The sequence below is a fragment of the Plectropomus leopardus genome, chromosome 14 (genome assembly GCF_026936395.1).
Source record: "Plectropomus leopardus strain MGB_pleo_1.0 chromosome 14, ASM2693639v1, whole genome shotgun sequence".
Classification (NCBI taxonomy): Eukaryota; Metazoa; Chordata; class Actinopteri; order Perciformes; family Serranidae; genus Plectropomus; species Plectropomus leopardus.
This window is the reverse complement of record NC_142189.1, coordinates 32,414,312-32,441,133: the sequence shown is the minus strand read 5'-3', so window position 1 is coordinate 32,441,133 and position 26,822 is coordinate 32,414,312. Positions and strand designations below refer to the sequence as shown.

General features: G+C 39.2%; 1 protein-coding gene across 1 annotated transcript in view; it reads right to left on the bottom strand.

Moving 5' to 3' along the window:
• syne3 (spectrin repeat containing, nuclear envelope family member 3) overlaps positions 1 to 26,822 on the bottom strand; it is a 64,498-nt gene that overhangs the window by 18,643 nt on the left and 19,033 nt on the right. The window contains exons 8-14 of the mRNA XM_042500605.2: positions 23,503 to 23,677; positions 19,271 to 19,453; positions 17,121 to 17,264; positions 15,217 to 15,351; positions 10,976 to 11,137; positions 3,053 to 3,225; positions 712 to 1,336 (exon numbers count right to left, since the gene is read on the bottom strand). Coding sequence (XP_042356539.2) covers positions 712 to 1,336; positions 3,053 to 3,225; positions 10,976 to 11,137; positions 15,217 to 15,351; positions 17,121 to 17,264; positions 19,271 to 19,453; positions 23,503 to 23,677 — 1,597 coding nt within the window. The remainder of the gene's footprint in view (positions 1 to 711; positions 1,337 to 3,052; positions 3,226 to 10,975; positions 11,138 to 15,216; positions 15,352 to 17,120; positions 17,265 to 19,270; positions 19,454 to 23,502; positions 23,678 to 26,822) is intronic.

The following is a 26,822-nucleotide window of genomic DNA, read 5'->3' as shown; positions in this document are numbered from 1 at the left end:
TGCTTGGGGGCCACTTTTGCAGAGTGTCAGGAGGCCAAGGTCCAGTCACAGCAGCCCCATACATGTTGTTAGGATTTTAGGGAATTTTTGAGATTTTAGGACGTGTCTAGGATTGTAGGATATTAGGGGACCTCTGTTGCAGGGTGTGGGGGATCCTCCACTGATACTTTTTTTGATAAATAACCGCTATATTGATGCTGTTTTAAGCACTCTGACACCTTATGTATACTAAAAGTACAAAAACAATTCCCAGTGTGAAAGCACCCCCAAAAATTGTGTATTTCCAAAGTTTCTAGCTCTATGAATTAAAGGCCTTTAATAATTTTCAAACCATCCTGATTGCCTGCACCTAGATCTTTTATACCACTGTTTTTAGGTTATAAGTTCCTTCTTTTTTCTGAAGTATTCCCTTCCATGAGCACCGATGGTTTGCCTGTCTTTTTCTTATAACTACATATTTATAATTATGTCAAAAAAAACATTTCTTAGCACTTTAAGGTCTTTTTTTTTGGTTTCTGTTTTTCAGTTTTCTTTTTTGGTGTGCCTATTTGCAGGTCATTTTCTTGCAACTTTTTACTTATTTCTTGACAGTTTTTTGGGGCCTTTTCTTGCTAAACTGTCATTGCATTCTTCCCAAGAAGAATTTGCCATTTTGCTGGGGTTTCCAAAGGTTAACCAAGGGGTAGAAATATAAACAATGCTCATCCATACCGTTGTGTGTTGCATTGGTGTCGTAGATGGCTGCTTGGCTGCGTCTCTTCTGACCAGCATGAACGCTCCTCCTCCTCTCGGACTCAGGCCCTCTCCTGCCTCCACGCCACCTTCAGCAGAGCTCATGCAGACATTTGTGGTTACAGCTGCCCCCCCTCTGTCTCCCCCTGCTGACGTCTCACTGTCAGGGCTCCCATCAGCCGCAAAGTCTTTGGAGCCTTTCTGTCTTGCTCTGCTCCAGATGCTCCAAGCAGAGGAATCTACTGTGTCTCCTTTAAAGGAGCGTCCACTGTCCTCGCTTGTCCTCGGATGTTTATTGTCATCTTCAGCGAAGCTGAGGTGACCTTCTGCGTGGCCCTGGATCCACCCACCCTGCCTCTTCATCAGCTCCTCTGCTGCATCTCCCTCCAGGCTTCCTGCTCCTCCAGGCCTGGAGCTGGCTGCGGCTCCAAACAGCTCAGCTGCTTTGTCTTGTTGTCGTCCCTTCTGGCTCCTGGAGCCTGCCCTGACCCGAACTTCTCCCTCCCCCACACTCAGCTCTGCTGTTAGTGATGTGCTGTCTGCAGATGGGCCTCCAACAATCCATAAATCAGACTGTGTCTGCTGCGTGGAGCTGTTCAGCAGCCTAAGAGACAAACAAACAGAGAGATGAAGAGATTCCACAACTCACCAGCTCATCAGCTGAGCGTCTAATGCATCACAACCACAGAGGAGACTGTGGAACAACAGAAAAGCAATGCAGTTCTTTTCTGAAATAAAACTCTGAGCTGCAAGAAACTTGAGTCCAGAGAAGCTCACATTGTTTGTTTATATGCTTGCATTTACATTCTGAACTACAAGCAAGCACAACACCGGCGCTCACATTATCAGTGTGATGGCTTTGTAGCTCAGACACATCCATTTCTATTTATTTTGCCCAAATTAATTAGGAGAAATTTTCTGTGACTGCTCGGGTTCTGCCTGCTTGTGGATTCTTGCCACAACTTTGCACCTAAATTGTTTCAGATTTTTGAGTTGTGCACTCTGCTGTTTTTAATCATGTTCTGTACCACAGTCAGCTCTTCAGTCACTGAGCTTAAGGCCATGTTTGGAGAACGGCCCTGCTATAAACAGAAAAGTCTCTCCTTTGTGTATTTAAAAAAATCTGTGTTCACATGATAACATTGTGAGAATGATCCTTGTGAGCACGGAACCGCAAAAAAACCCAAAACGCTGTAGTATGAATGCCAGGCCAGTAGTTGGTGGTGTAACTTTGTAATAACACACCTAAAGGGACACCACTCGCCTGTGCATAAAGGAGGTGAGTATAAATAAACAAAAAGACAATGTCAAACGCATGCACAGGAACCGACAGCGTTATGCAACTCAGTAGCCTATTTGTCCGAAATGTAACGCATGAACTGCGGCCATGATGTCACCATTCTCTCAGGATCCACGCTTTGCCAGTTAACATGGCGACAGAAGGGGTGGAGTTTTAAAAAATGACACTTTGGAACCCGGTTTTAAAGTTTGCATTTTACAGGCCACTATAACGTTGCTGTTGTAGGAACGAAAGGCCAAACCACAACAAAACTGTCATATAATAAACTTGAATACACAACAGTTATAACATTTAATAAAATATGGTTAAAAAAGGTAAATAATGTAACTTTATAATGAAATTTTAAAAAGTATTATTGTAATTAAATAAATCAGAGCAGTATCCACGGTGCTTTTATTATGAAGGACCATGCTGTCAGACAGGAAGTGTAGATGTTTTTGCTGTGGTATTGCAGACAGCTAGTAGACAGTTAAACAGATACTGCGGCACATTTAACTGTGAGGATTCATTCACTGTGAGCAGGCGACAAACTAACAGCTCTCCAGTTCATATAATAATGGGATTTTCAAATCACAGTAGTGAACCATGGTAGCAAAATAAGACTAACTAGGCACACAGTCTGGGGCTCTGCAAAAGCCCTGCTTTGTGTGTGTTTGTGTGAGAAACAGAGAGCCGTATCAGCGAATGAGAGAGCCGCAATGCCAGTTGCTTCAAAAAACAATGTGACGATTTATACTCAATGTTCAAAAGCCGCGATACATCAAGTTTATTCGATAAATCGCTGGCCCTATGTGTAACATGCAAAGGGCGCATAGAGAAGGGGCATAGTAGCGGCTCTGTAGCATGATCTCTGTAAAAAGAGCTCCTGACTGCTGCTGCTGAGCTGCTTCCACTCTGCAGTGCTTGTAGAGGAGTCAGTGTGACCAGTGAGTCATTTCGGATAATCCTTTTTACTGCTGCCTCACACAAGGCACACCAAATTAGAAAAAGCAACACTTATTTCCCCATGTGTTAAGGTACCTGTGCAGATTGAGACTCGTGTTGTAGAGAGCCATCCAGGACTCTCGTAGGCGCTTCATGTCTCGCAGAATGTGAACCTGTCCCTCCTCTGAAGTTCTCTCCAAAACCCCCTGACCCTGGACCTCCATCTGCTGCAGCTGGAGCTCCTTCTCTGGAAACTCTCCCAGCGCTCTCTGTGGACAACAACACAACATTTTCATCAACACGGTGGTCAGAGAGGGGAGATCAAGAGCTGTGGAGGCTTTGCAGTCACACTGCTTTCATCACGCAGCCATCCTGACGTTAGTGAACTTTATTTAAACACCCCCACAGTGTCACAACCCTGCAAAATGTGGTCACCAAACTTTCCAGATGTGTCAGTGAGATCAAACTGAAGGTTGGGTGCTTTGGGCAAGGTGGCAAGAAGTACTTCAAGGGGTTACATCACAAACTTTACAGGGTAACTTCAGTTTTTTTTCAACCTGGACCTTATGTTCCTTTTTCATTTTTTACATGAATGACTAATGCAGACAACAGTTTCTGAAACTGGTCCAGTATTGAGTGAGTCACTTAACAGGTTTCAATGTTACCACTTGGGGCAAATTGTGTATTGTCAATTTATGTTCACTAAAAGTGCTTGTTTTTGCAACTGACAGGCTCAAATGGTTATTTTAAGTTTCTGGAAACATAATGGAAGGGATCCCTGAAGAGATAGACCTCTTGTTAAAGAGTAAATTCCTTTTTGATTAATCAGAAACAGTTGCAGAAATGCTGCTGCCAAACTTACAAGAATCCATTTAAATAAACAGTAATTTTAGCCTGTATAGAGGCAGCATATTTCCATATTTCCAATTCATGTAAATGGTGAAAAATAGGGGTTTATTTCAGCTAATCAGAGTTGGTTTGTTTTGCCACTCTTCCAACAATCACCAAGATGGTTTTTGTGAGTTTTGTTTTGTTTCTGTCGACTTTGAATTAATTGTGTTTTTTACAATGATCAAATTACTATTTAAATGGAGTCTGGTGGGTTTGGCAATATCAAATTTGGGTCTGTTTCTGATTAAACAAAAGGATCTTACTCTTTAAGAAAAAGGTCCATTTCTGAAGGGAGCCAGGTTTTCATTGCAGATTTGCATAAAACTTAAGCAGTATTTTTGAAATGTCAATAAAACACAGTTGCGAGATGACTGTATTTCCATTGAATGATGGTCTGTGACTTCTCCTCTGGCGATAACATTCTAGTAGCCATGGTGATGGATGTTCAAAACATTAGCAGCTTTATTTCTATTGCAGCCACCACATTCGCCGTCATCATTTACAATCCAAGGCCACATAGGCGTGTTATGGAGCCATAATGGAAAGGTGAGCCCCTTATACATGGGAGCAGCCACATATGAGGGATTTCTGGGAGGTGATAGTTCAAAATTTCACAGAGGAATTGTGGATTCAAAACTTTCAAATGATCCGCTCAACTTTTAAAGTTATGTGATGCAATACCAGCTCTTGTAGCTCCTGCTGCATCATGAGGGAGCCAGTTCCTACTGACTAGCACATACAGTAGCCATAGAAAAGACCTAGAAAAGCCAAAAAAAGTTTCTTTTGCAGTTTTGCAAAATATGGCTTTTTGAATCACCATAAATACCGATAAATGGGAGTTTTTTCAAAATTGACATGTTTCCATTAGGTGTATTTTATATTAGGAATTTCAATTTGTGCAATTTGAGGGTTAATGAAAACCCACCCTCTGTGAGTAGTAGGTTTAGATGAACTGCTGTAAACTGCTTCCCTCCGTTTATTCCCCTTTATTAGGTGTATTTTACGTTTGTCATTTAAATTTGTGCAATTTCAGGCCTAACAGAAATCTACCCATCAACAAAAACAAACACTTCTGTGGACGTAAATTGACGATGCAAAGAGCGCCCTGACTGTCAGCTGCAGCAGTCTTTGCCAATATTGGACCAAATTTTAAAAAAATGTTGTTCCCATTAGTCCCTTAGACACAAAAAAATATCAGAAAAAAGGGTCCAAGTTGAAAATACTGAAGTTACCCTTTAAGTAACATGCTCTCATTAAACTTGACATTCATGTTTGATAAAGCTGTGATCATTTGGACCAGAGGAACAGTCACGGGTCTCAGGATGTTGAGTCTAGCTTTGCATCACTCACCCTCTCACTGCTGGAGTGAGTTTCTTTCAAACTTCAGCACATTATTTCCTGTCTGTGGTGAGGCACACATATTCCTTGCTACGAGCTGTTTAACGGGAGCAAACACACTGAACCAATGGTGTTATTTGGCTGGAATGGATTTCTCCTCTCTGTACACTCTTGGTGTCTGTTTGAGGCTGATAAGATGGCCAGTGGTTTATGTCTAAAGAGGAACTCTCTGGAAACATTTTTTCTGCACATTGCTGCATATGTCTAACATCCACCGTATATTTAAGTATATAAGTATTACAGCCACATTTAACAATGCTGTGAGTTACTGAAATGCAGAGGTGAAGCATCTCAGCACGAGACTGGCAGGTAGGTTAGTGTAATGATGAACACTAATTATAGAGTCTCTTGGTATTTCCGTTTAAATTTCATCACTTGAGGTCACTGTGAGCTGCCATCAGATCTGTCACAGAGCTGGCTGACAGACTAATACATGTCAATGATATGATATCAGAAGTGCAGAAAAGTGATGCGTTTATCCATTATGAACCCCACACCTGCAGGTCTTGACTGTCACATTAAAAGGTTTTGTAAAAATATTTCAAAGAGTGCTCACAAAAAGCTAGGCTGTCTCTGCAGTAGTAAGATGCAAATATTTTTGACGTTGGCAGTACATGACCAGAGGGAAAAGACTGTGGCATTGGCTTTTTGCTCATGAGGTAGAGACAATTATCATAATGCATCAGACCAATAAATGCTCCCAGTCGTGGGTGATGAAATGCACCTCATCTGTTCTCGACTTTCGAAGAGTTATGTGATGCAATAACAGCTCTTGTAGCTCCTGCTGCATCATGAGGGAGCCAGTTCCTACTGACAAGCACATAGCCATAGCATCATGTGACCTAGAAAAGCCAAAAAAGTGTTTCCATTGCAGTTTTTGCCAAATATGATTTTTTAAATTGCCTAAAATATAACCTCATGGGAGCATAAAAAGGTTTTTTTGCAATAAATGGGAGTTTTTTCAAAATTGACATGTTTCCATTAGTCGTATTTTATATTCACGCTTTTAATTTGAGCAAACTGAGATTAATGGAAACCCGCCTACTGTTTGTATATCTGGCAAATAACATAGCACTTCAAAGATCACTTTTTTACAGAGCCGTTGGGATGAACTGCCATTTATTTCAAACACCATTTCTCCTGTTTCTGTTTAGTTTAGTGGGTTAGAATTGTCTTTTTGTTTGCTTTTTTTTTGTAGGTTGGGCAGCAGTCTGGGGAAAGATAGGTGAGTTTCTGTTTGCTATTTTGGCCTTGGTTCACCCTGAAGTCAACCCTTGACTGGGGCCTAACATGTGATCTGTTGGGTGAAGCACGACATGTTAACTTGGGCGAATCACCTGAACATTTCATTTTTCAAATTTAAACAATTCGTATGGTGTGGGCGAATTGTATTAATTGGCTTCAAATGTAAAACCACTGAATGGCCCTTTAAGTTTAAAAAGGACATAAAGGCTTATATCCTCTCTCACTCAAGTCTAGAAAAATGTATTTATTTACGAGTTTTCTAGAGACTCGATTACTTTAAATCCCCCCTATCTGGCATAAACCATAAATCACTCTTCGGCCTTCAACTAGTTCAGAACTCACCAGCAACATCACATCACCCCAATCTTTGCTTCCCTCCATTGGCTCCGTTTTCATTTATTTGAAGATTTTACTGATCACTTTTAAAGCTAATCTGGGTCTGGTCCCAAGCTCCAGAACAGAACTGTTGACCCATATGAGCCAGTTCTCAGCCTCAGGTCCTCAGGTGGGGCCCTTCTGGCTGTTCCAAAGTCGAGGGTTTAATCTAAAGGTGACCATGCCTTTGCCGTCAGGACCCCTGGGCTTTGGAAAAACCTGCCTGAGGAGATAAGACTGCAGAATCAATGACTTCTTTTAAATCACTTTTTAAAACCAATTTTATAGACATGCTTTTAATGTGATGTTGCCTTTTTATTTCTTTCATTTCCTTTTGTTTATTTCTATTTACTTTACCTATCTTATTCATGTTTTATTTATTTTATTTGTGCTTTTATTGCTTTTGGCCAATTTGTTTGTATTATTTTATTGACATTATGCATCCAGCATCTTACATTATTTTACTCGTTTTAATTTTATCCAAACTCTACCCCAGTTTGGTCTCACTTATGTTCAATAGGACTGTTTGGCTGTTTTTCTGTTGCTGTACTGCCTTGTTTATTTCTCATTTCTGCTTTTGTTTTGTTGGTCAAAGCATTTCGTCAACTCTGTTTTTAAAGGTGCTGTATATATAAACTAGTAGTTATAATAATAATAATAATAATAATAATAACAATAATAATAATAATAATAATAATAATAATTCCGTTTTTTATGGACTGACAGAATCTTGGCTAACGTTATTATTTGGCTAAAACAATCCTGTTATTTCTCATCCAGTCAGTTCCTCAAACTTTGATTGATTTATTGATCTTAAATAAAGTTATCTTGAGTAACAGTGTGTATAACTTTAACAGACAAGGGCAACGTGAGAGAATCAAAACCATGATGAGCACTCGTGTGATTGGCTGAGTGTTGATAAGGAGGATGTAGGGATGGCTCTGCCAGATGGGCTGTAGCGCTGGATAGCCAATCATCATATGTTTGGGTTTTGGATCCAGGAGCTGGTGGATGAAGAGTTCCCACTCTGAAAAAGTGATTTACCTCAGATGAAAAGGACTATCGGCCTCATTCACAAACAGTGCATTTGCACAAAACTCTGCTTAAACTAAGCATACAAACATTTTCGTTGAAATCTGGGATTCAACAATATTTTCTTTGCAGAATTTGTTTGTATTATGTGAACAGATTTAGAACTGTCTCAGATCATGCATGGCATGTTTAGTTTTGTTGTACTGCTTAATCAACTGCAGTCATTATTTTAAAAAAAGACTTTAATAAAAAACAATATTTGAAACTAATGTTCTAATTTCCTAATACATGAACGCAGCCTTTCATCCTCGTCACAATAAAAATATTCCACTATAAGAGCAGAGTGTCCCGCTCCAGTTTACAGTGGACTATACGAGAATGTCTACACTGACATAAAGCAGTTTAAGTTTCAGTGGTTTATACTAAATCTGCCTGCTGGCTAATGATGGCTGCTCCTTTATACTGTATGTGCATAGAAACACCTTCACAGTTTTCGCCATGATACACCTCTGGGCAAACACAGTTCCTTACACAGAAAGCTGGGGGCGTGGGACAGCAGGAACAGCAACGACAGCAGGGACAAGCCTGCCAGGTTAGAATGATTCTGATAAACCAGCATGGGCACAGCGCACGTGTCATGAATCTGCCAGAAATTTTGTGGGTGCTTTTATTTTGTCAGAACATTGTAGTGCACATATTAGTAAATGCGGCCATATATCAGCATGAGATCCACAACTCACCACCCCCACCGCCCCAATCACAGCAGGGGCCCAGGACTCAGCCCGACCATCCACCCCAGCTACCCCCTCCCCCCTCACCTCAGCAGCAGCTCTGTCCATCCTGGACAGAGATGTTAATAAGATCTTCAGGAGACAGAACCCCCGCAAAGCAGCTGGACCAGACTCTTTCTCCCCCTCCACCCTGAAGCACTGCGCCGATCAGCTGTCTCCAGTGTTTACAGACATGTTTAATACCTCACTGGAGTCATGCCACGTGCCATCCTGCTTCAAGGCCTCCACCACTATCCCTGTCCCCAAAAAACCAAGGACCAGAGGACTCAATGACCACAGAGCTGTCGCCCTGACCTCTGTGGTGATGAAGTCCTTTGAGCGCCTGGTACTGTCACACCTGATACACATCACGGACCCTCTCCTGGACCCCTTGCAGTTCGCCTATAGAGCCAACAGGTCTGTAGACGACGCTATCAACCTGACCCTCCACTTCATCCTCGAACATCGGGACTCAGCAGAAATCTAGGCCAGGATCCTGTTTGTGGATTTCAGCTCTGCTTTTAATACAATAATTACGGCTCTGCTACAGGACAAGCTCTCCAAGCTGAACATGCCTGACTCCACCTGCAGTTGGATCACAGACTGACAGGAAGCAGCAGGTGAAGCTGGGGAAGCATGTTTCTGACAGCAGAACCATCAGCACCGGCTCCCCTCGAGGCTGTGTTCTTTCTCCTCTACTCTTCTCCCTGTACACAAACAGCTGCACCTCAAGTCATCAGTCTGTCAAGGTCCTCAAGTTCGTGGACGACACCACCCTCATTGGACTAATCTCTGGTGGGGATGAGTCCGCCTACAGGTGGGAGGTTAACCATCTGGTGACCTGGTGCAGTGAGAACAACTTAGAGCTCCATGCTCTGAAGACAGTGGAGATGGTAGTGGATTTCACAAGGATCGCTGCCGCCCCCCACCCCCATCACCCTCTGTGACTCCCCAGTTTCCACTCTGGATTTCTTTACATGCACACTGTAGGTCAACTTTATTATTTAAACTTAAGGTATCTGCACTGTAACTATGCTTCTGAAAAATTGTACAATTCCTCCATTGCACCTTTTGTACATAGTTTTTTCTGTCCTTTATATTTTATCTTGTCATTTTATACATTTAAATTGCTTCTATATTTTTTTATCTTATGTTCTATTTTATTTAAATTCACTATTTTATTCTTCCTTTATGTTAATTGTTTTGCACCAAAACACCAAGTCACATTCCTTGTATATGTAAATGTACTTGGCAAAAAAACTAAATTCTGACTCTGAGTCTGATTCTGATTCTGAGATGAAGGGCAGGTGGAGACGGTGATGTTTAAACTCAAACAATTACGCAGCCTTCATGTGCCCCTCGGAAATATCGCATTTACGAGTTACGAGCGCATAAACCGCCCTCCAATGTTGTAATGAGTGGAAAATTGAGAAATTTCAATGATACCCGAGTTGCCGAGTTGTGACATTTGTGTGACTTTTCAGGGCAGCAGAAATGGTGGAAAGCATGGAAACAGTGTCAACAACTGACAAACTGAAAAAATGATATATTTTGTTACTTTGTTCCTAGTAGTTATCATTTACTTTTAGTAGTGTCACATTTTAGTATCTGCATCTATTAGCTGCAGCAAGCAAGCAAACTTTGAACTCTAAAGCATGCCATGGGAGTATACTATAACATTGATAGTAATGTTATTTTATAACACGAGGTGCTGACTTGATGTCATAGATTCATAAACATGGCGGGCAAAAGTAAATGTTATGTTGTATGTTGTTGTATATAAATATATAAAAATATAATTCATAAAATACAATACAAATGAATATATATATATATATATATATATATATATATATATATATATATATATATATATATATATATATATATATATACATAAACTGGACACGGCTATCAACCTCATGTTTCAACACTTTCAACATTAAAATGCAGCCCATCTTTTCTGTAGCTTCCATGGTGCTAACACTTTACGACCTCAGAGCACATGAACACAACAAAATGGGACGAAGAATTTCCCAACACCGAGACTACAACCTCCACACATCATGTGGAGTGTCCTTTTATGAATGTGTACAATGTAACAGGTTCTTTCCCAATTTCCATTGTGAAACTAAACTTTAACTAAAAGTAACTGATGTCTTCTAAAAATTGCTGATAGTGAGCGCAGAAGTGCAAAAACACACACACACACACACACACACACACACACACACACAGACACACACAGACACACACACACACACACACACACACACACACGCACACACACACACACACACACACACACCTCGGCTTCTTGCCGGCGGCCCTGGATGCTCCACTCTCCTGAGGGCCCATGGAAGGACTCCAGCTTCTGCCTCATGATCATCAGCCACTTCTCTATGTTTAGCAGGCTGTCATGGAAGCTCTCATGGTCTGCGATGCTCTCCTCGCTCTCACGCACCTTCACCTGCAGACAACAAAAAACATTTAGAAATCCATGCAGTGCACTGACAATATCTGCAACAGCCGTCATAATGCAAACTTCACTCTCCGACACAGTAACAGATGCTGTACTAGCAGTTCTGTGGAGTCCTCGGCCACTCTTGACAAAAACTAAACATTTTCAGTGTGATTAGGTTCCAGTGATGAGCAGTTGGTGCCATGTTGTTTTGTATGGAGCCAGAGCCTTTTGCTGGCAGTATGCTCTAGATTAAATCAGATTTGGTGAGTTCTCACAGGCAAAGTGGAGGCTTTGTTTACGGCAGTGTGCACAGACCGGCCAGACGGGCACGCTGAAATTTCCACACGGGCTTCTGTAATCCCCCTCCAACACACTGCCGTCTGCAGCAGGTCAACAGTGGGATGTAGCCACATGTTTTCAATTTAGTGATGAAAGTTGGGTGCATTTTAGTTTTTTAGTTGCCAGTGTGATTCAAGAGACTGTCTATGGTGGCTGTCAGTAAATGACTGCAGGGTTGCAGTGAGTATATAAGTGGTATTATTATCTCTGACGTGATGAAGAGCCTGTGAGCTCCAGATCAGCTGACATTAACCATTAATATGTTTGACTAAATTAAGTCTTTTTTTGTTACTTCTCTCTATGCTGTGCATGAGAACACACCAAAGCTAATTGTTGTGCAAGTTTGGAGTGAAAATTTGAATTTTCAGCACATTAAAATGTAAACCAGAGCAGGTTACTGTTAACTACATGTATACTATTACACTCAGGGAGACGTGAGGATGATAACAGAGCACCAATAACTATGGATAAAATCTAATGGATCGGTATTAGGCCAGATTAACGCATTTTTTTTATTGATTGGGATCCCGTATTTTGAGCATGTGCCCTTAGTTTACATTTGTCGTCACAAAGATGATATAAATGGAGAGCACAATTTGCAGCAAATATTCAGGTTTTACTGTAATGCTGCTACTCCATATTTAGAAACTTTTTTTGATGTTCAACTGAAGCTGCTACACCGCTTTTTGTGGAATTAAAATTTTTGTTGTTCATTTTTTGTTTACTTTGTGAGCTTTTACACTACTGTGAAGCAGAACTGTGATTATATTACTCATTTATAGTGTTCTGTACTTTTATTATAATGATACTACACAGATTTGAGAGTAATTTTGAAAGATGCAATTTAGTTTGTTTACTTTAATTGATTAAAAAAAAACAAATGCTGGACTTGGCGAAATTGTGATAAGAGCCATATAAATGTATTTTTAGTTTGTTTACTTTATTATTTTTGTAAAAAAAAAAAAAAAACCAAAACCTTACAGAACTGTTTGGATGCAGCCATTTTTTATTGTATTGCATTGCAGAGCTATTGAAGTGTCAATATACACACTATACATTGTTGTTAACTTTTAAGTGTGAAGTGTGCATTGTGCGGCTGCATTATCCAGGTAAATACAAGTATCTGACTGGGACTCAGTATCAACAGATAATCAATACTACACGACTCTGATAGGGTTCAGGGGCAAAAAACGTGATCAGGACATCCAGTAATTGCTACATTGCAGCATTAGGTTAGTGCTTTTGTGTTTTCTCTTCTTTTGAATGAATGAATCTGTCCTTATGGATCAAAAGATTGTCCTTATTATCAAATCTTTTCGCTTTAATTAAAACCTTGGGAAACAAATTAGCCAGATGATTGCAAAGGAAATACCCATATATTGACAAAGAATATCATGATAGTATTTCACTGTGCATATCAAAGTCCTATTTCAGTGACATGTGTTCATGTGTGATGATGGCTTACATTTATACTGCAGGCTCCTCACAGTAACTGTGAAGCTGTGAGAGAAAAATGGCTCAGTCCTTTAAGAGCAACTCATCAGTGTGTGTTTCCAGGTGTTAGTAAGTTCTACTGCGTATGTGAGACAAGTTGTAAAAAAGGGAGCTGTGTGCAGTCTGATAAATGTCCTCAAGTCATGACACTTGGGTCGGTGTCGGTTAAAGACTACAAGTTTGAAAAGTAAAAAAATCTGGAGGTGTGGAGTTAGAGAGAAGTGATCTTAAAGAAATCTGTCACCCACTGCTCATTTGCTGCAGGCTACAGGCTCCTGGATACATTGGCTGTTACTACTGTAACCCAACTGGCAGAGGTTGAGTTGCATTGTGGGTTACATAAGCACCAGACTTTGACGACAAGGAAGAATGTGCACGATAATAAAAGGATATCTATGCACCAATTTAGATCCTTTATAAATGACCATCCATTGTAAGTCCAAAAATGTTAAATTAGTGGGGTGGGCTACTAGTATTTTATTTATTTATTTATCTTTTTTTTGTTTTGTTTTTTGGCCACAACATTAAAATATTATTTTGTAGGAATGTAACGATGCACCGCGAGGTAGTTAAGAATCAAAATAAAATATGAGATTCAAATCGGTGAAATGAAAAATGAACCCCGATACTTTTTTTTTGAACAGCAGAGGGCGTAACCTGCTTTTGACTTCGCTTGCTCGATGTGCCACATCACTATGTGTTCAACGTCCTACGTCATGTCTGAGACTACAGCCAGCTCGCCAACGTAATAAGACGAAGCAAAGGCTCGAAAAGTGGGGCGGCATGTGAGACTCCTCAGGTCAGAAATATTATATTTTTCAGTCATACTTATTTCTGTAGTCTCATTTTGTATTTTAGAAAAAATCGTGAGAAAATCGTATGGTGAACCCAGTATCGTGAATCGCATCAAATCATGAGTTGAATGACTCGTTACATCCCTATTATTGCATCATAAAGTGACCAGCGTCTGCTGGAGGCAAGATGAGAGTGCTGAAAGTGAATCAAAACGGTAAAGTTTCGGGCTGTAAAATCAAAACAATGAGCTAAAGACATTTCAAGCTCAGAAGAGCTGAAAGGAACTGCACAGTTGTTAATAATTTATGTGTCGCTACATCACAGTGCATTTAGCCACCACTTAGCCCTACTACACCCACTCATTTAAACTATTGTTAAAGGAAAACTTCACCTTCCAAATGACCATTTGTATATCAGTTATTCTCCCTGTGTTATGTTGAATTTGTGAGGAAAACTTTGTTTTTCTCGCATGCCTTCATAGTGAACGAAGAATCCAAATACAGAGAAGAATTATTGATGTATTGACGTCATAGAGGTCTGCGTTTAAAAACAGCAAAACCATAACATACATAATCTACAAACTCACAAACACGTTGTGCAGTATAATCCAAGTCTGAATATGAGTCATATGCTCAGTACTTCCCAAACAGACAGCCGTTTTTCCACAGGGGACTCAACACAAAGTGAAACTTCTGTCTGCTCTCTTCAAAGACAGATTCTATTTACAAAAACAGCATTGTAACACAGCTGAACATGGGAGCTGCTGGTCTACAGCTGCCTCGATCATCGATTTTGTGTGCCAATCCGAATTAATCCTTTAAAACACCAAAGAATCATCTGAGGAACTGCAGATAGTCTGAAGAGGTTGCATTAAGTTTTACAGTAGGCGGGTTTCCATTACAGATTTCCGGAACACTTAAGCGCTATTTCAAAATGTCAATAAAACACAGTTGCGAGATGACTGCATTTTCACTGAGTGATGTTCTGCAACTTCTCCTCTGGTGATAACATGCCAAGAAGCATGCTGATGGATGTTCAAAACATTAGCAGCTTTATTTCTTTTGCAGTCACCGCACGATTTCTGGGAGGTGATAGTCCACGATTTCACAGAGGAATTGTGGATTCAAAATTTCAAGAGGATCTGCTCAACTTTTGAAGATTCAAAAACAGCTCTTGTAGCTCCTGCTGCATCATGAGGGAGCCAGTTCCTACTGACAAGCACATAGCCATAGCATCATGTGACCCCTATGACTTCTATTCATTAAGATTTTTTTCAGTTTTTGGATTCTTTGTTGACTGTGGAGGCATGCAAGAAATAGACGTCATTGATATAAAAATGTCATATAAAATGTGATATATGTAGGTATGTAATATAAAAACATGGACTGGTGCAGCTTTGACTGTGGGCTCAGTGATTCTGATAACTGTATGCATTCTACAGCACTCTCCAGTCTTACCCTGGTTGCCTTGTGCAGATGTTTCCAGTCAGTGTAAAGCCTCTCAAACTGAGTCCTGTTGCTCTGACTGGACGAAACCAGAGTCTCCATCGCTGTGATGTGGGCTTCACAGTCCTCAAGGTCCTTCTGGATCACCTGAGGACACACAGGACACACAGTGGGACAGTGTGTCATGGGAAATGATACAACAATACAACAATGTGGGTTTGGTGCAAACTCAGTTCAGGTACCATCTATCATCATTTTAAAAAGTATATCTCATCTATGGATACTTTATTATACAGTGTTCGGTATGACATTGTAGCAGCATCTTTTATAATAAATAAATCGATCACTTTGTCAGCACTAAGAGCAGACACAAGTTTGAAGGCTCCACAGTCTGATTCTTATTCTCAGCTGTAATGAAGTGAAACCAATGACTGCCTGAAGGTAGCAGAACACATCACATCACCACAGCGAGCTCTCACAAATGATGGATGTGTACAGTGGACTGGATATGTAGCAAATCAGAAACACTGCATCATAATTGTTGTTTGTTATTACACATTAACCCTTTGAACCCTAAACACATTGATTTGATTTATTTCAAAAACATTGGAAGAAGGCAATAAGCAATTTAGGAAGAAATGACCCAAACTTTACAAAATACTAACAATCTGTTTAAGTATGTACTCCTGAACTGGAGAACAGACCGAGCTCTAGCTCAACCACAGTGACATAAAGTCATACTTATTATATATTTCTTTGGATTATTTGACATGCAGCCTGCTTTTGAGAGACAAAGTTTTCCTTAGAGCATGGGAGCCTTTTATGCGCTTTATTGGATTGAATATTTCCACTATTCTTACAGCAGGGTTTATGAAGCAGGGGATTAACAGGTTTTGTCACCTTTTTTTCCTTCCTTTGTCTTTTTGTGTTAGTGTGTAGTGCCTGAGTCTCTTTCATTTATAGTATCTGTGAGCCCAGTTGTTTTTTCTGTGTTTTTTGATGAATGGTTCATGTATTGTTTTGCCCTAAAAAATAAAAAGAATATTAAAAATATTGTAAAAAAAACAAGAAATAACTCAAAATTAAAATAAGTTGACCCCCCAAAAAAAGAACATGAAAATTAGCAAAACAAAGTAAAAAACAGAAATGAAAAACTTTTTTTTTAATTGCTTAAAAATAATAATTGTAATATAATTCTAAATATAAAATTACGATCATTATAAATATAGCTTTCTGAAAATTTTTCCCCAACCTTTTCGAAAAAAAATCCTAAATCTACTAATTTCTTGCAACGTGCTAAGTATTTTTTTTGCCAAGTTGCATACTATTTTCTTTTTTTTAAGTAGTTACAATCTATTTTTTTAAAATCAAATCCAATTAAATATATAACTTTTCCAAACTGTATATATACATACTATTTAACTTAAATTATTTTGTTGTGCGTTTTTCATTATTTTTTTAATACTCATTAACATATTACATGAAAAATTACAGTGCAACACGACAAAGGATACAGTTACATTAAAAGGGAATTAAAAAAACAAAACAAAACCAAAAAAAGAGAGAACATTAAGCTTGTATAATATAGGTTATTTTGGCCAAGTTGCAAACTGCCTTTCCCCCAGTGTTTTCAGGATAAAGCAAAACAATGTGATCAGACTTCAAAGGGTTAAATACCTGTGAAAGGTGTCTGAATGCAGGTTTTAAAGGGTTAAACACTCGCGTTATTTACTGAATCTGATTAAGTCGACACTTGAGGATCTGCTTTGTGGTTATCTGCTGTGACAGAGACGTGAACATGTCACTCGATCCAAATTCATCGCTTTAATCTGCCCGAGGCTCTGATCTGCCCGTGTTCCAGCACGCGTGCTGGCTCACTTCGGCTTGGCGCCAGTCTAGTCTGGGATTAAACTCACCCTGAACTGGTCTGACTGGCTTTTCTTGGCCAGGATGTCGGGCTGGAGGCCGTCGGCTGCCACCAGCTGGTCCCGCAGAGTGGCCAGCTTGGAGCGAATCAACTCATAGGCGTCACCGAAGTCCTTGGTTCTTGAGATTAAGCCCTGAGAGAGGGAACAAGGAATCATCAGGTGTGTTGGTACACAGACACTCAGGTCTGGACTGAATGGTGAAACCGGAGTTTGTCCTCTTTGTTTTCATCTCCTCCATGATAAAGTGCGGCCTGCATATGGCGCTGAGGGCTTCTGGATTGTGGATAATGTGGCAACTTTATCTTACAAGGACAATAACACCCAGGATGGAATTACTGAGCCTGCGTGCGGGCGTGTGTGTGTTTTACCTCCCTACAATGAAGATGACAAAGGCAAATGGAATGTGTGAAAAACTAGAAGAGGTGTGGTGTTTTCAATCCTACCTGCCATTATTCACTTTAGGAGAAATAATGATTCCACATTGTGGGGTGAGAACTTAACAAATGGATTCTAAAATAACTAATAATCTCTGAGGTTTAATGAACTATTTCTAGTGAAAATCAGTTTTGAGACGGTTACTCTGATTAGGCAAACACATGAGTCTGTTAAATTGCTGTTGATAAACGCAACATTTCTTTGAATTGAATCTGGAATTACGCCACATTTACGTTACCCAACTAACGTTGTCACTATGGAAACGACTTCTCAACGAACAGCACCCACCTCTCACTCAAGGTGGGCATGCCCTTAAATATGCGTAACTTTAAGCCTTGATAACGCAAATTGGTGTGTTTATAAAAATTCACCCTTTAATTAACCCTTAGGGCCCTCTTTAATATTACACACACTCATATTGCTCTGCACACAAAGAGTGCTTTTCAAGTTCTAGCTTTAGAATTAAAATACATTATGATTTTCTACTTTCATCGAGTTGATTTTTTTAACCAACATCAGTCCTAATCATAAATAAAAAATATTTATTAATTTTCAGAATTTGACTTTGAATGCCAGGGTTTTGTCATAATCCCACTGTTTTTAAGAAAAAAACAAAAATATACACCAAAAAAATTACTTTCAATTTACTACATGCTACATGTTTTTGATTATCACAGCCTAGGGTGTGTCATTAATTTGCAGCACTGATTTTTATAAATTATTATTTTTTGTGCAGTGTTAAATACTCACACTCATTCCGCTCTGTGCACAAAATGCACTTTTCAAAATCAGGCTGCAAAAATATTATACATTGATATGACTTTCTTCTTTCACTGAGTTGAATTTTTTTAATCAACATCAGTCCTAATCCTAAAAATCAGTATTAATCCCTTAAATGCCAGGTTTCTGTCATAATGCCACTATGCTTTTTGATTTAAAAAAAAATTCTATTTCAATATACTTCATGCAGCAACATTGAACATTGATTGCAATGATTGTGACAATGCACCTAGTGGAAATAGCTAATTTTTTCATATGCCAAATATAGAAAAAAAATGAGGTCATCAGGTGGAAAATGGTAAAAATTATAAATTTCAAGGCAAAGCCCCAGAATGACACCCATAAATAAATAAATGCATTTTTATGCTTTGATGGCTGTGGGATTAAAAATGTCAGTTTGAATGAGTACTGAGGAGCATTTTTTGCACTTGACAGCCTGAATGGAACAATTTAGTCTCCACAGTGTATTTTAGACTTATTGTAGGAGCTGAGCTGGAAATTCACAGATTAAACAAAGACACACAATCTGCCCAAAAAGTTATGCCATATGCATGAACAAAACCAAAATGATCAGAAAATGAAGAATGACAAGTGTGTAAAATGTGCCAAACAGTCCCTAAGGGTTGAGCTTATTCAAATGTGAACAGGTGACTTTATGAAACTTCACCATGTACAGTTGTCATGAATTTTTAAATAAGCTTTGGAGACAAAGCCTTTTTTTGTACCAGGCTGTAAACATGTATATGCAAACTTGAGCATTTAAACATGGGGGTCTATGCTGACTGACACAGCTTGATATTTACTCAACTAGATATCCACTGCATAAACAATTCAAACATTATATGATATGAAAAACAGCTCTTTTACATTGTTCTCTTTTACATTGTAAAGGCAGATGACTGACAGTAGTGTGGTGTAAGCACCTGTAGCCGGCTCTTCCTCTGCAGCAGCTGAGTGTGCAGCAGCTCTCTGTTCCTGATGGCAGCGCTCAGCTCGCCCTGCAGGCTGTCGGCCCTGTCGGCACCGAACACAGAGTCCAGCAGGTCCCCCTTCATCTGCAGCAGACTGAGACGCTCCTGCAGCTGCACGCTGTCCCTCAGCAGACGCTGCAGGAAAGGGCAGAAATGAAGACTATGTGAAGTTTGTTGTTTTCAAACTTTTATTCGACGCTGCTGCCCAGGGAGTGCACACATATAAAAATTTACTTTCAATTCATAATTAACTCCAGTTACTCTCACATGATTTAGGTTCAACTTCAGAGAATCTCTCAGTACAGAACTTCATACGTAGTGTGTGCTGTCACAGTGATGCAACTCTTACACGAGCTTCGACTCTGAAATGTATTTTAGACTTGAAATTGGAGAGTTACAAATCTTTCTGATGTTGTTTTTAGAAGCAGGGTTCAATCACATCTTAACCCAATAAATATCAGGACTTTGAGGCAACATACAGTACTTTCTCTAAAATGACCAACGATACTCATCAGTTCTTTCTTATTACTGTATAATAGTTTTATCTTTATTATATTAAAAAACAATTAATTCTAAACATGATGAGAACTTCATATGTATATATAACGTAGGGACTGTTTCTTATTTATTAGAGTGGAGAGGGTGCAAAGACGGGGAGGCATGTCAAATCACTGTCAAGCACTGGGGGAGGGACTTTTTTTTTTTTAATTCTGGAGGTTATTCCGTAGGTTATTTTTACGTCACTACAGATTTGTTTGGAAGGCATTTTCTTCTTGAAAAAACATTTCCCCCTTTTTTTCCTTAAAAAGGTTTTGACCAAATTTAGAGGGAAAAAAAATTGCTTTTCCCCCCTTATTTTTTTAATATATAAAAAAATGTTTTTGTTGATTATTAAACACAAAAATTTTGGAGTTCTTTTCCTTTTAAACATTTTAGTGACTTTTAAAGAAAACTTTAAAAATCCCCAAAACTTACACAAATCACAACCAGAAACATTAAAAACAGATGTTATCCTTGGATTTTCACATTTCTGACAGTCCTTGAACATGTTGTCATAAAGGTTTGTGAAACAAAATAACATTACTTTTCCAAAAATTTCAGGGTATATTTCGTTTTCCAAAACTTTTCCAGGCCTGGATACTGATATTTGCAAAATCGATGACGATGAGGTGGAACAGTAGCGTGAGACAGAAAACTGAGGCTGACCAGGTATGGACTCTCTCCACTGTGTCTCTAACGTGACAAACACTGAGCTGAAAAACAACTGAAACAACTTTGTCAGGGGGAAATATATTTAGTATATTTGTGATAATGACTCATGTTAAAGTTCTCCCACATTAGACACATTATCAGATGCTTTAGCTTTGTCTGTCTGTGTGTCTGCTAGAAAGCTCTCATAGTTTCATAAAATATGTATCTGAGAGAAATATAAAGATTGGGGCAACCACACTGGCATTCAGTATTCTGTGTAATTTAGAGAGTTCACAGTGAGTGGAGAGAGGGTGGGTTTGTAATTTAGATCACAGATTCGAGACTTCAGCTCTATTATGTGCACTAGAAACTTTTCCAATGAACTCTTTTGTATTTTATTCAGGCTGCTATGGAAGCTGTCAGTCAGTCTGTGGTGAGGACAAAACACCAGATGTGTAAATGATGCATGAATGTGCATTGTATTAGTATCAGCTGAGACAGCTGTGGGGGAAATTCTGAGGTGGTTAAATACAAGTTGAGAGATAGGTAACACTGCTTCTTGGTTGTTGTGTTCTTATTTTTGTAGGCTGCACAGCGTTCTGCAGAATGTAAATCAAAGACACATTTGTAAAATTAATTTTAAATTATTTATGAGTGAGGAATTCCATCATTTTTATTTACATACATTTAAGCATCATCTCCCCGTTACTGGTCTTTTAATGTGAAGCACTTTGTAAAGTCTGTTTCAACACGAGCACTCTGAATGAATTATTGATCACCCTTCTAACGATCAATAATGATGATTGAGATTTTACCACAGTGGTGGTTTGCAGAAACATGATGAAATTATGGTACAGATGCTTCAAATATTCACAGCCGTGTGAAATGACAGCAGCTCTGTTGGAGAACCTCGCTGAGGAGAAACAGATGGTGAAATTGTTGTCTTTTTTCATATGCAAACACATGTTAAAGGTTGTTTCTACACCCATTTCTGGGCCGCTGTGGGAGTGAAAATGAGGCTTGCGCTCGATCACCCAGCTCCACAGTGATCGAGATATACAGCATAATCAGATGTACATGCTGCGTTATGAATCTGATTTTTTTTTATAACTGTATGCAAATGTCTTATGCATAGACATTGTTTTAGTTATAATTCTACAGTTTCATGCATCCAGCCCTGTAGTTTTAGCAGGACTTAAAGGCTGAATTACTGATAAACTCAGCTCTTAATTATGAACCAAAGCCATGGCTGTGGTGATTTTCTCCTATCAATCACAGAGGGATGTTATATATTCCAGCAGCTCCCCATTAAAAAGTGAGTGAAACAAAGTGAGCACCTCTGATATTACTGTACAATAAGCCTCTTTCTTGTTATCTTCTTATTACACACTAGCTCTAACTGTACAGTAGTTTTAGATTTTTCCCTCACCGGTCTGTAATGATGCTGGATGACATCAGCAAAACTGTCCGTTGAATGAGTCACTTGCCCATCTAAATGACTTGTAATTATTTATCTCATATAGCCCATGTGTTCATGTAACAGATTTATATTTCAACCAAAGTCCACTTCTTCCCCTTTTGTTAATGGTCCCCCCATATATATGTGTTTCTGTATAAATTCTTATTTTTGGGAGCTTTTATTTTGACAGCGATATTTTATTTTGTCAACCCTGACTTCTCAGCAGCGTGCCACTTCTTGTGTATTCAAGGTATTCCCTTCAGTCAGCTCCCCACTCCTGGGGAGGCAGAAGCAAATGTTTTCTGTCCCTCTGTGTCCCTCTATCTGTCCCTTCCTCTCTCTCTCTTTTTCTCCTGCTGGTTCTCCACATGTTCCCTTGTCCCATCACCTCTCTCCCCCCCCTCTTTCTCTGTCGTTTCCTCTTGGTTCAGTTAAAAAAAACTCTCACTAGAGTGGCAATTAAGCATGAGACAGTTCACAACAGTTTTACTGAGAAAGGGTCAGATCAGGCCATATCAGGTTTGGGCAAAGAATTAGAGCTCTAGTCTGAACACAAAACAGAGAGGACCTGAAAGGAGACGATGGATCTTTTTTTTCTTGGTCCAACCATTTGAACTAACCAGTGTTCAAGTTCATGAAAATCTTTCCCCACAAATGTGAGAAAACTATCAATTTGTTTCTTAAACCTGCAATTATTTAATTCTTTGCCTGCCTGGGGCAGAGGAATCAAGTTCTGAACACAACGTTGACATATTGTCACCATTTGAAGGTATAATATGCAGGAGTTGTCAGTGACTGTTTTTTAATACGTTCACTAGTGAAAATGAAAGTAAAAGCCAGCCTCAGATTTGTTCTCATTTGGGAATGAGCTTTGTACGTTTGGTGTTTTGCCTCGTTTTATTTCCCTTTTTTTCCTGCCGCTGTGTCTGCAGTTTCCTCTTGGATGCTTGTTACATTTCAATAAAGACTTGCTACATTTTAATGTAGACCACAACTGAGCGCTCTTGTTGGAACAAAATCAGAAAATCCAGGCAGAGTCTTTTCAGGTATATACACTGCCACACACCTCTAGTGGGTTATAAGTGATGACTGAGAGGAATAACTGCTGTATGAGTGTCTCTGTATGGATATCTATACAATGTATTTTAGAAAACTCCTGCAACAGTTGCTTATTTCCACATTCAGCAGTTACTGAATAGAATGATCATTTATTAGGAGCCATATTTGTGTCCGCTTGATTAATGTAAGTCCAATTTCTTTCTCTCTGTTAGCTCTGTGTTTGGTTTTCTTTAGCTCCTCAATGCTCCACTCACTGAGAGTGAACCAAAACACTAAGGTTGCAGTCAGACAGATAAACAATAAGCTGAAAGTCATTATAAATCTCTATAAAGCTGAGGGGAGCTGCAGATTCAGCTGATTATTTTCTGTAGGTTCATCATCGCTAGCCACACCTCTCACATTACACACTGTCATTTGATACATTGTTGTTATAAAACTATCATTTATAGCTGCTTTAAGCAAATATGTGTTTTACCTCTATGTTCTGCACCAACATGGCAATGTGGGAGAAGTCAGTGACCTCAGCAGAAGCCTCCAGAACCTGAGAGACCATGTGACTCCACTGTGCGTAGACCAGCAGCGGGTCCTGCAGGATGTTTCTCAGGCCGGACTCTGACTCCGAACACAGCCTAGTCGCTCTGCACTTCACACTGCAACAAGAGCACACACACATTTACAACAGACAACTTTAACAAGAGAATTTCCAAACTGACCTGCAAGCCTGTCATTCTGATTGGTGCATGTAGTATATTACTTATTATAGTAAGGTTATGTAAAAATAATATTTCCCAAGAAAAAGAAAAGTAAAACACAGCACGGTGAGAGTTGTGCATAAATATTTTTCACAGTTGCATTTATTACATAAAAGTTTAAGAATGTGAACATGTTTCCTCACAGGTTTCATTAGGTTCTCTTTAAATCATGTCACACAAAGAAAATAAATAGTTTTGGTTGAGCATCAAACCTTTTTAAATCAAAAATATTAAAAGTCTAAAACAGTTACACTCAACACACGACCCGTGGGCCAAATCTGGCCCCTGACAGGGTGCCAGATTGGTGGACCCCCAGTCATTTTCTAATTCACAATAAAAATGAAGTGATTGACACTGGGAATTGTTTTTGTACTTTCAGTATACATAAGGAGCCAGAGTGCATAAAACAGCATCAACAGAGAGCTAGTTGATCAAAAATAGTGACAGAAGAGGATCCCCCACACATATTGACAGAGGTCCTAGTTAAGCCCCTAATGTCCTAAAATCCTAGAAACATCCTGAAATCCTAAAAATGGCCGAAAATCCTACATATGTTCTAAAATTCCACAAATATCCTAAAATTCTAGAAATGTGCTAAAATCCCAGAAAAATCCTAAAATCTTAGGAATGTCTGAAAATCTGAACAATGTACTAAAATCACAGATATGTCCTAAAATCCTAAAAATTTCCAAAAATTTTTGAAAGGCCCTCAAACCTGAGAAATGTCTTAAAATCCTAGAAATGTCATAAAATATTAACAATTTCTTAAAATCCTTCAATGTCCTAAAATCCTAGAAATGTCATAAAATATTAACAATTTCTTAAAATCTTAGAAAGTCCTAAAATTGCACAAATGTCCTGAAAAAACGGGAAATGTCCAAAAATCCTAGAAATGTCATGAAATCCCAGTTATGTCCTAATTTCTAGAAATTTGCTTAAGTCCTAGAAACGTCCTAAGATCCTCTTGTCATTTTGCAAAAGTCGCCCCAGAGCAAAGAGAGTTGAGTATCCCTGCGCTAAAATAACGCTTAATGCAGACAGTATGCAGCTGCATCGTGCTCTGCGTCGTTGCTCTGGTCTCAGTCATGACTGAGTCATGGCTCTGTCGTGTTTTTAACACCCACATTCACAATATAGTTTAGAGTTGTGTTGCTGACATTTATTGTCCTAAAAGCTGTGCTGCGTGTTTATAGCTCATTAAGATGGTAACAGATGCTTTATGGTTGAGGTTGAATATGACAACTTTTTGTTGTTTCTCACTTCTCTGCTATCCCTAATTTAAATGTAAAAAGTTGCCAATCTATAGCACAGCTGATGTCACTATATATGTGTTTATTTGCCTGACAATGTCCTAAACTAAAAATCATTTTGTTGGGAGCTTGGTAACAAGTGGACTATTGGGGAATTTAGTATTTATGAGCCACCCTCCATTGTCATGACAGCAGAGACAGAAAAAAAAACATCTAAATGAAGGCAACTTCAGCCTTAATACATCTGCATTAAAACAGTGATGGTGATCACAGAGAGCAGGGGGAGACAAAGCCGAGTGTCCGTCCCTCACTTTTCTCTTTTTCTCATTACCTCCAACCTCAAAAACTAAACAAAACAAATAAAAGTTTCACCTCCGAACTCAGCCTTCATTTTGATCTCAACTACACAGCTGTAAAGTTTGTAAATATGCTTGGGCGATATCACAGTATAATGGTATAACGGGTATTTAGAAATCTGAATGGCATTTTTTTCAATACCGTTATAAATACAGGTACTCCTCTTCCTATTAAACTCACTGTATGTAGTGTACAACACGCACCACCACTCAGTCAGTGGTGCCACAAACAGGCAGCTGAGCTGAAAGACATAGCAACACCTGGTGGTGGAGGGAGAAGTTACAGGACCGTAAATAGCTGGCAGCCAGCAGGCAGAGATACTATGGGGAATTACAGTATGTTTTTTAACATCTACGCCAGGTGTTGCTATTGTGTAGACAAAAATTGTCCACAGCAGACAAACGGACAGACATCTGGAAGAGTCCTCAAAACGACTTCTGTGGTAGTTTTCACTATAATAGGTGTCTCCAGGACCACATTTTGCCATGATGACACAGACTCAGAGGGTGAAAACAAGAGCATAGGGTTTTTAAGTGTTTGAAATAAAGTATATTCAAAACTTGACAGAGCATCGTTGCTGTGTGCTCCAGCGGCACTAATTACCTGCTCTTGCCTGACAAGGAGTCACTGCACAAACCCGCCATTTATAACATCCCTTTAAGAGGGACTCTTAAACCCAGCCTGCTCTTTTTTGTTCTGAAAAAGTCATCATGCACCCCCATTCTGTAGGCTTCACTCTACATCACCAGTGAACAATGAAATACAGTGAGTGCCGCTGGACAGAGCGACCTCGCCCACATGGAGAGCACTGTCTGCGGTGGAAATGCTAAACAGATCTAGGGTCTAGGTACCTGTCGGTATGTGTTACTTTTAGTTCCAAAGGTGCTACACCAAATGCTCAGGATTCTGTTACTGCATTGCCTATTTCTCGACTCAAATGTTTTCAAAAACATATTTTAGTGTACTGTTAAGCTATGAAATGAGACAGTATGCTTTAATTGTGTTAATATCAATATAAACAATCCAGGTTTAAAAACTGTTATCCCAATGTTTTACAGGTAAGCAATTATGTGTGTTTTTGTGAGAAACAGTGAAAGTAAAGTTAACTTTGTTTATAAGAAAACTAGAAAAAGTAAAGCAATTTATTTATGTTGTTTGTTTCTGCTATTTCAGATTAATTCATGCTTGGTCCCAATTTCCTCCTGACAAAGGGAGCATTTTTCATGGGCACCATTAAGGTCTGTCAGAGTGTGAGTGCAGTTTGTTATAGAGATGCAAATATTAAAGTCCCCTCCAGTAAAAATGTGTTCTGGTTATTGTTCTTTGCTGTGCTGTTTGAGCTTCACTCAGCAGAATGATGTTTTTCACATTCATCTGCCAAGGGGAAACTATTCTTTGTGCTCATCTTGAATCTTGAACAATGCACATCTGCAGGA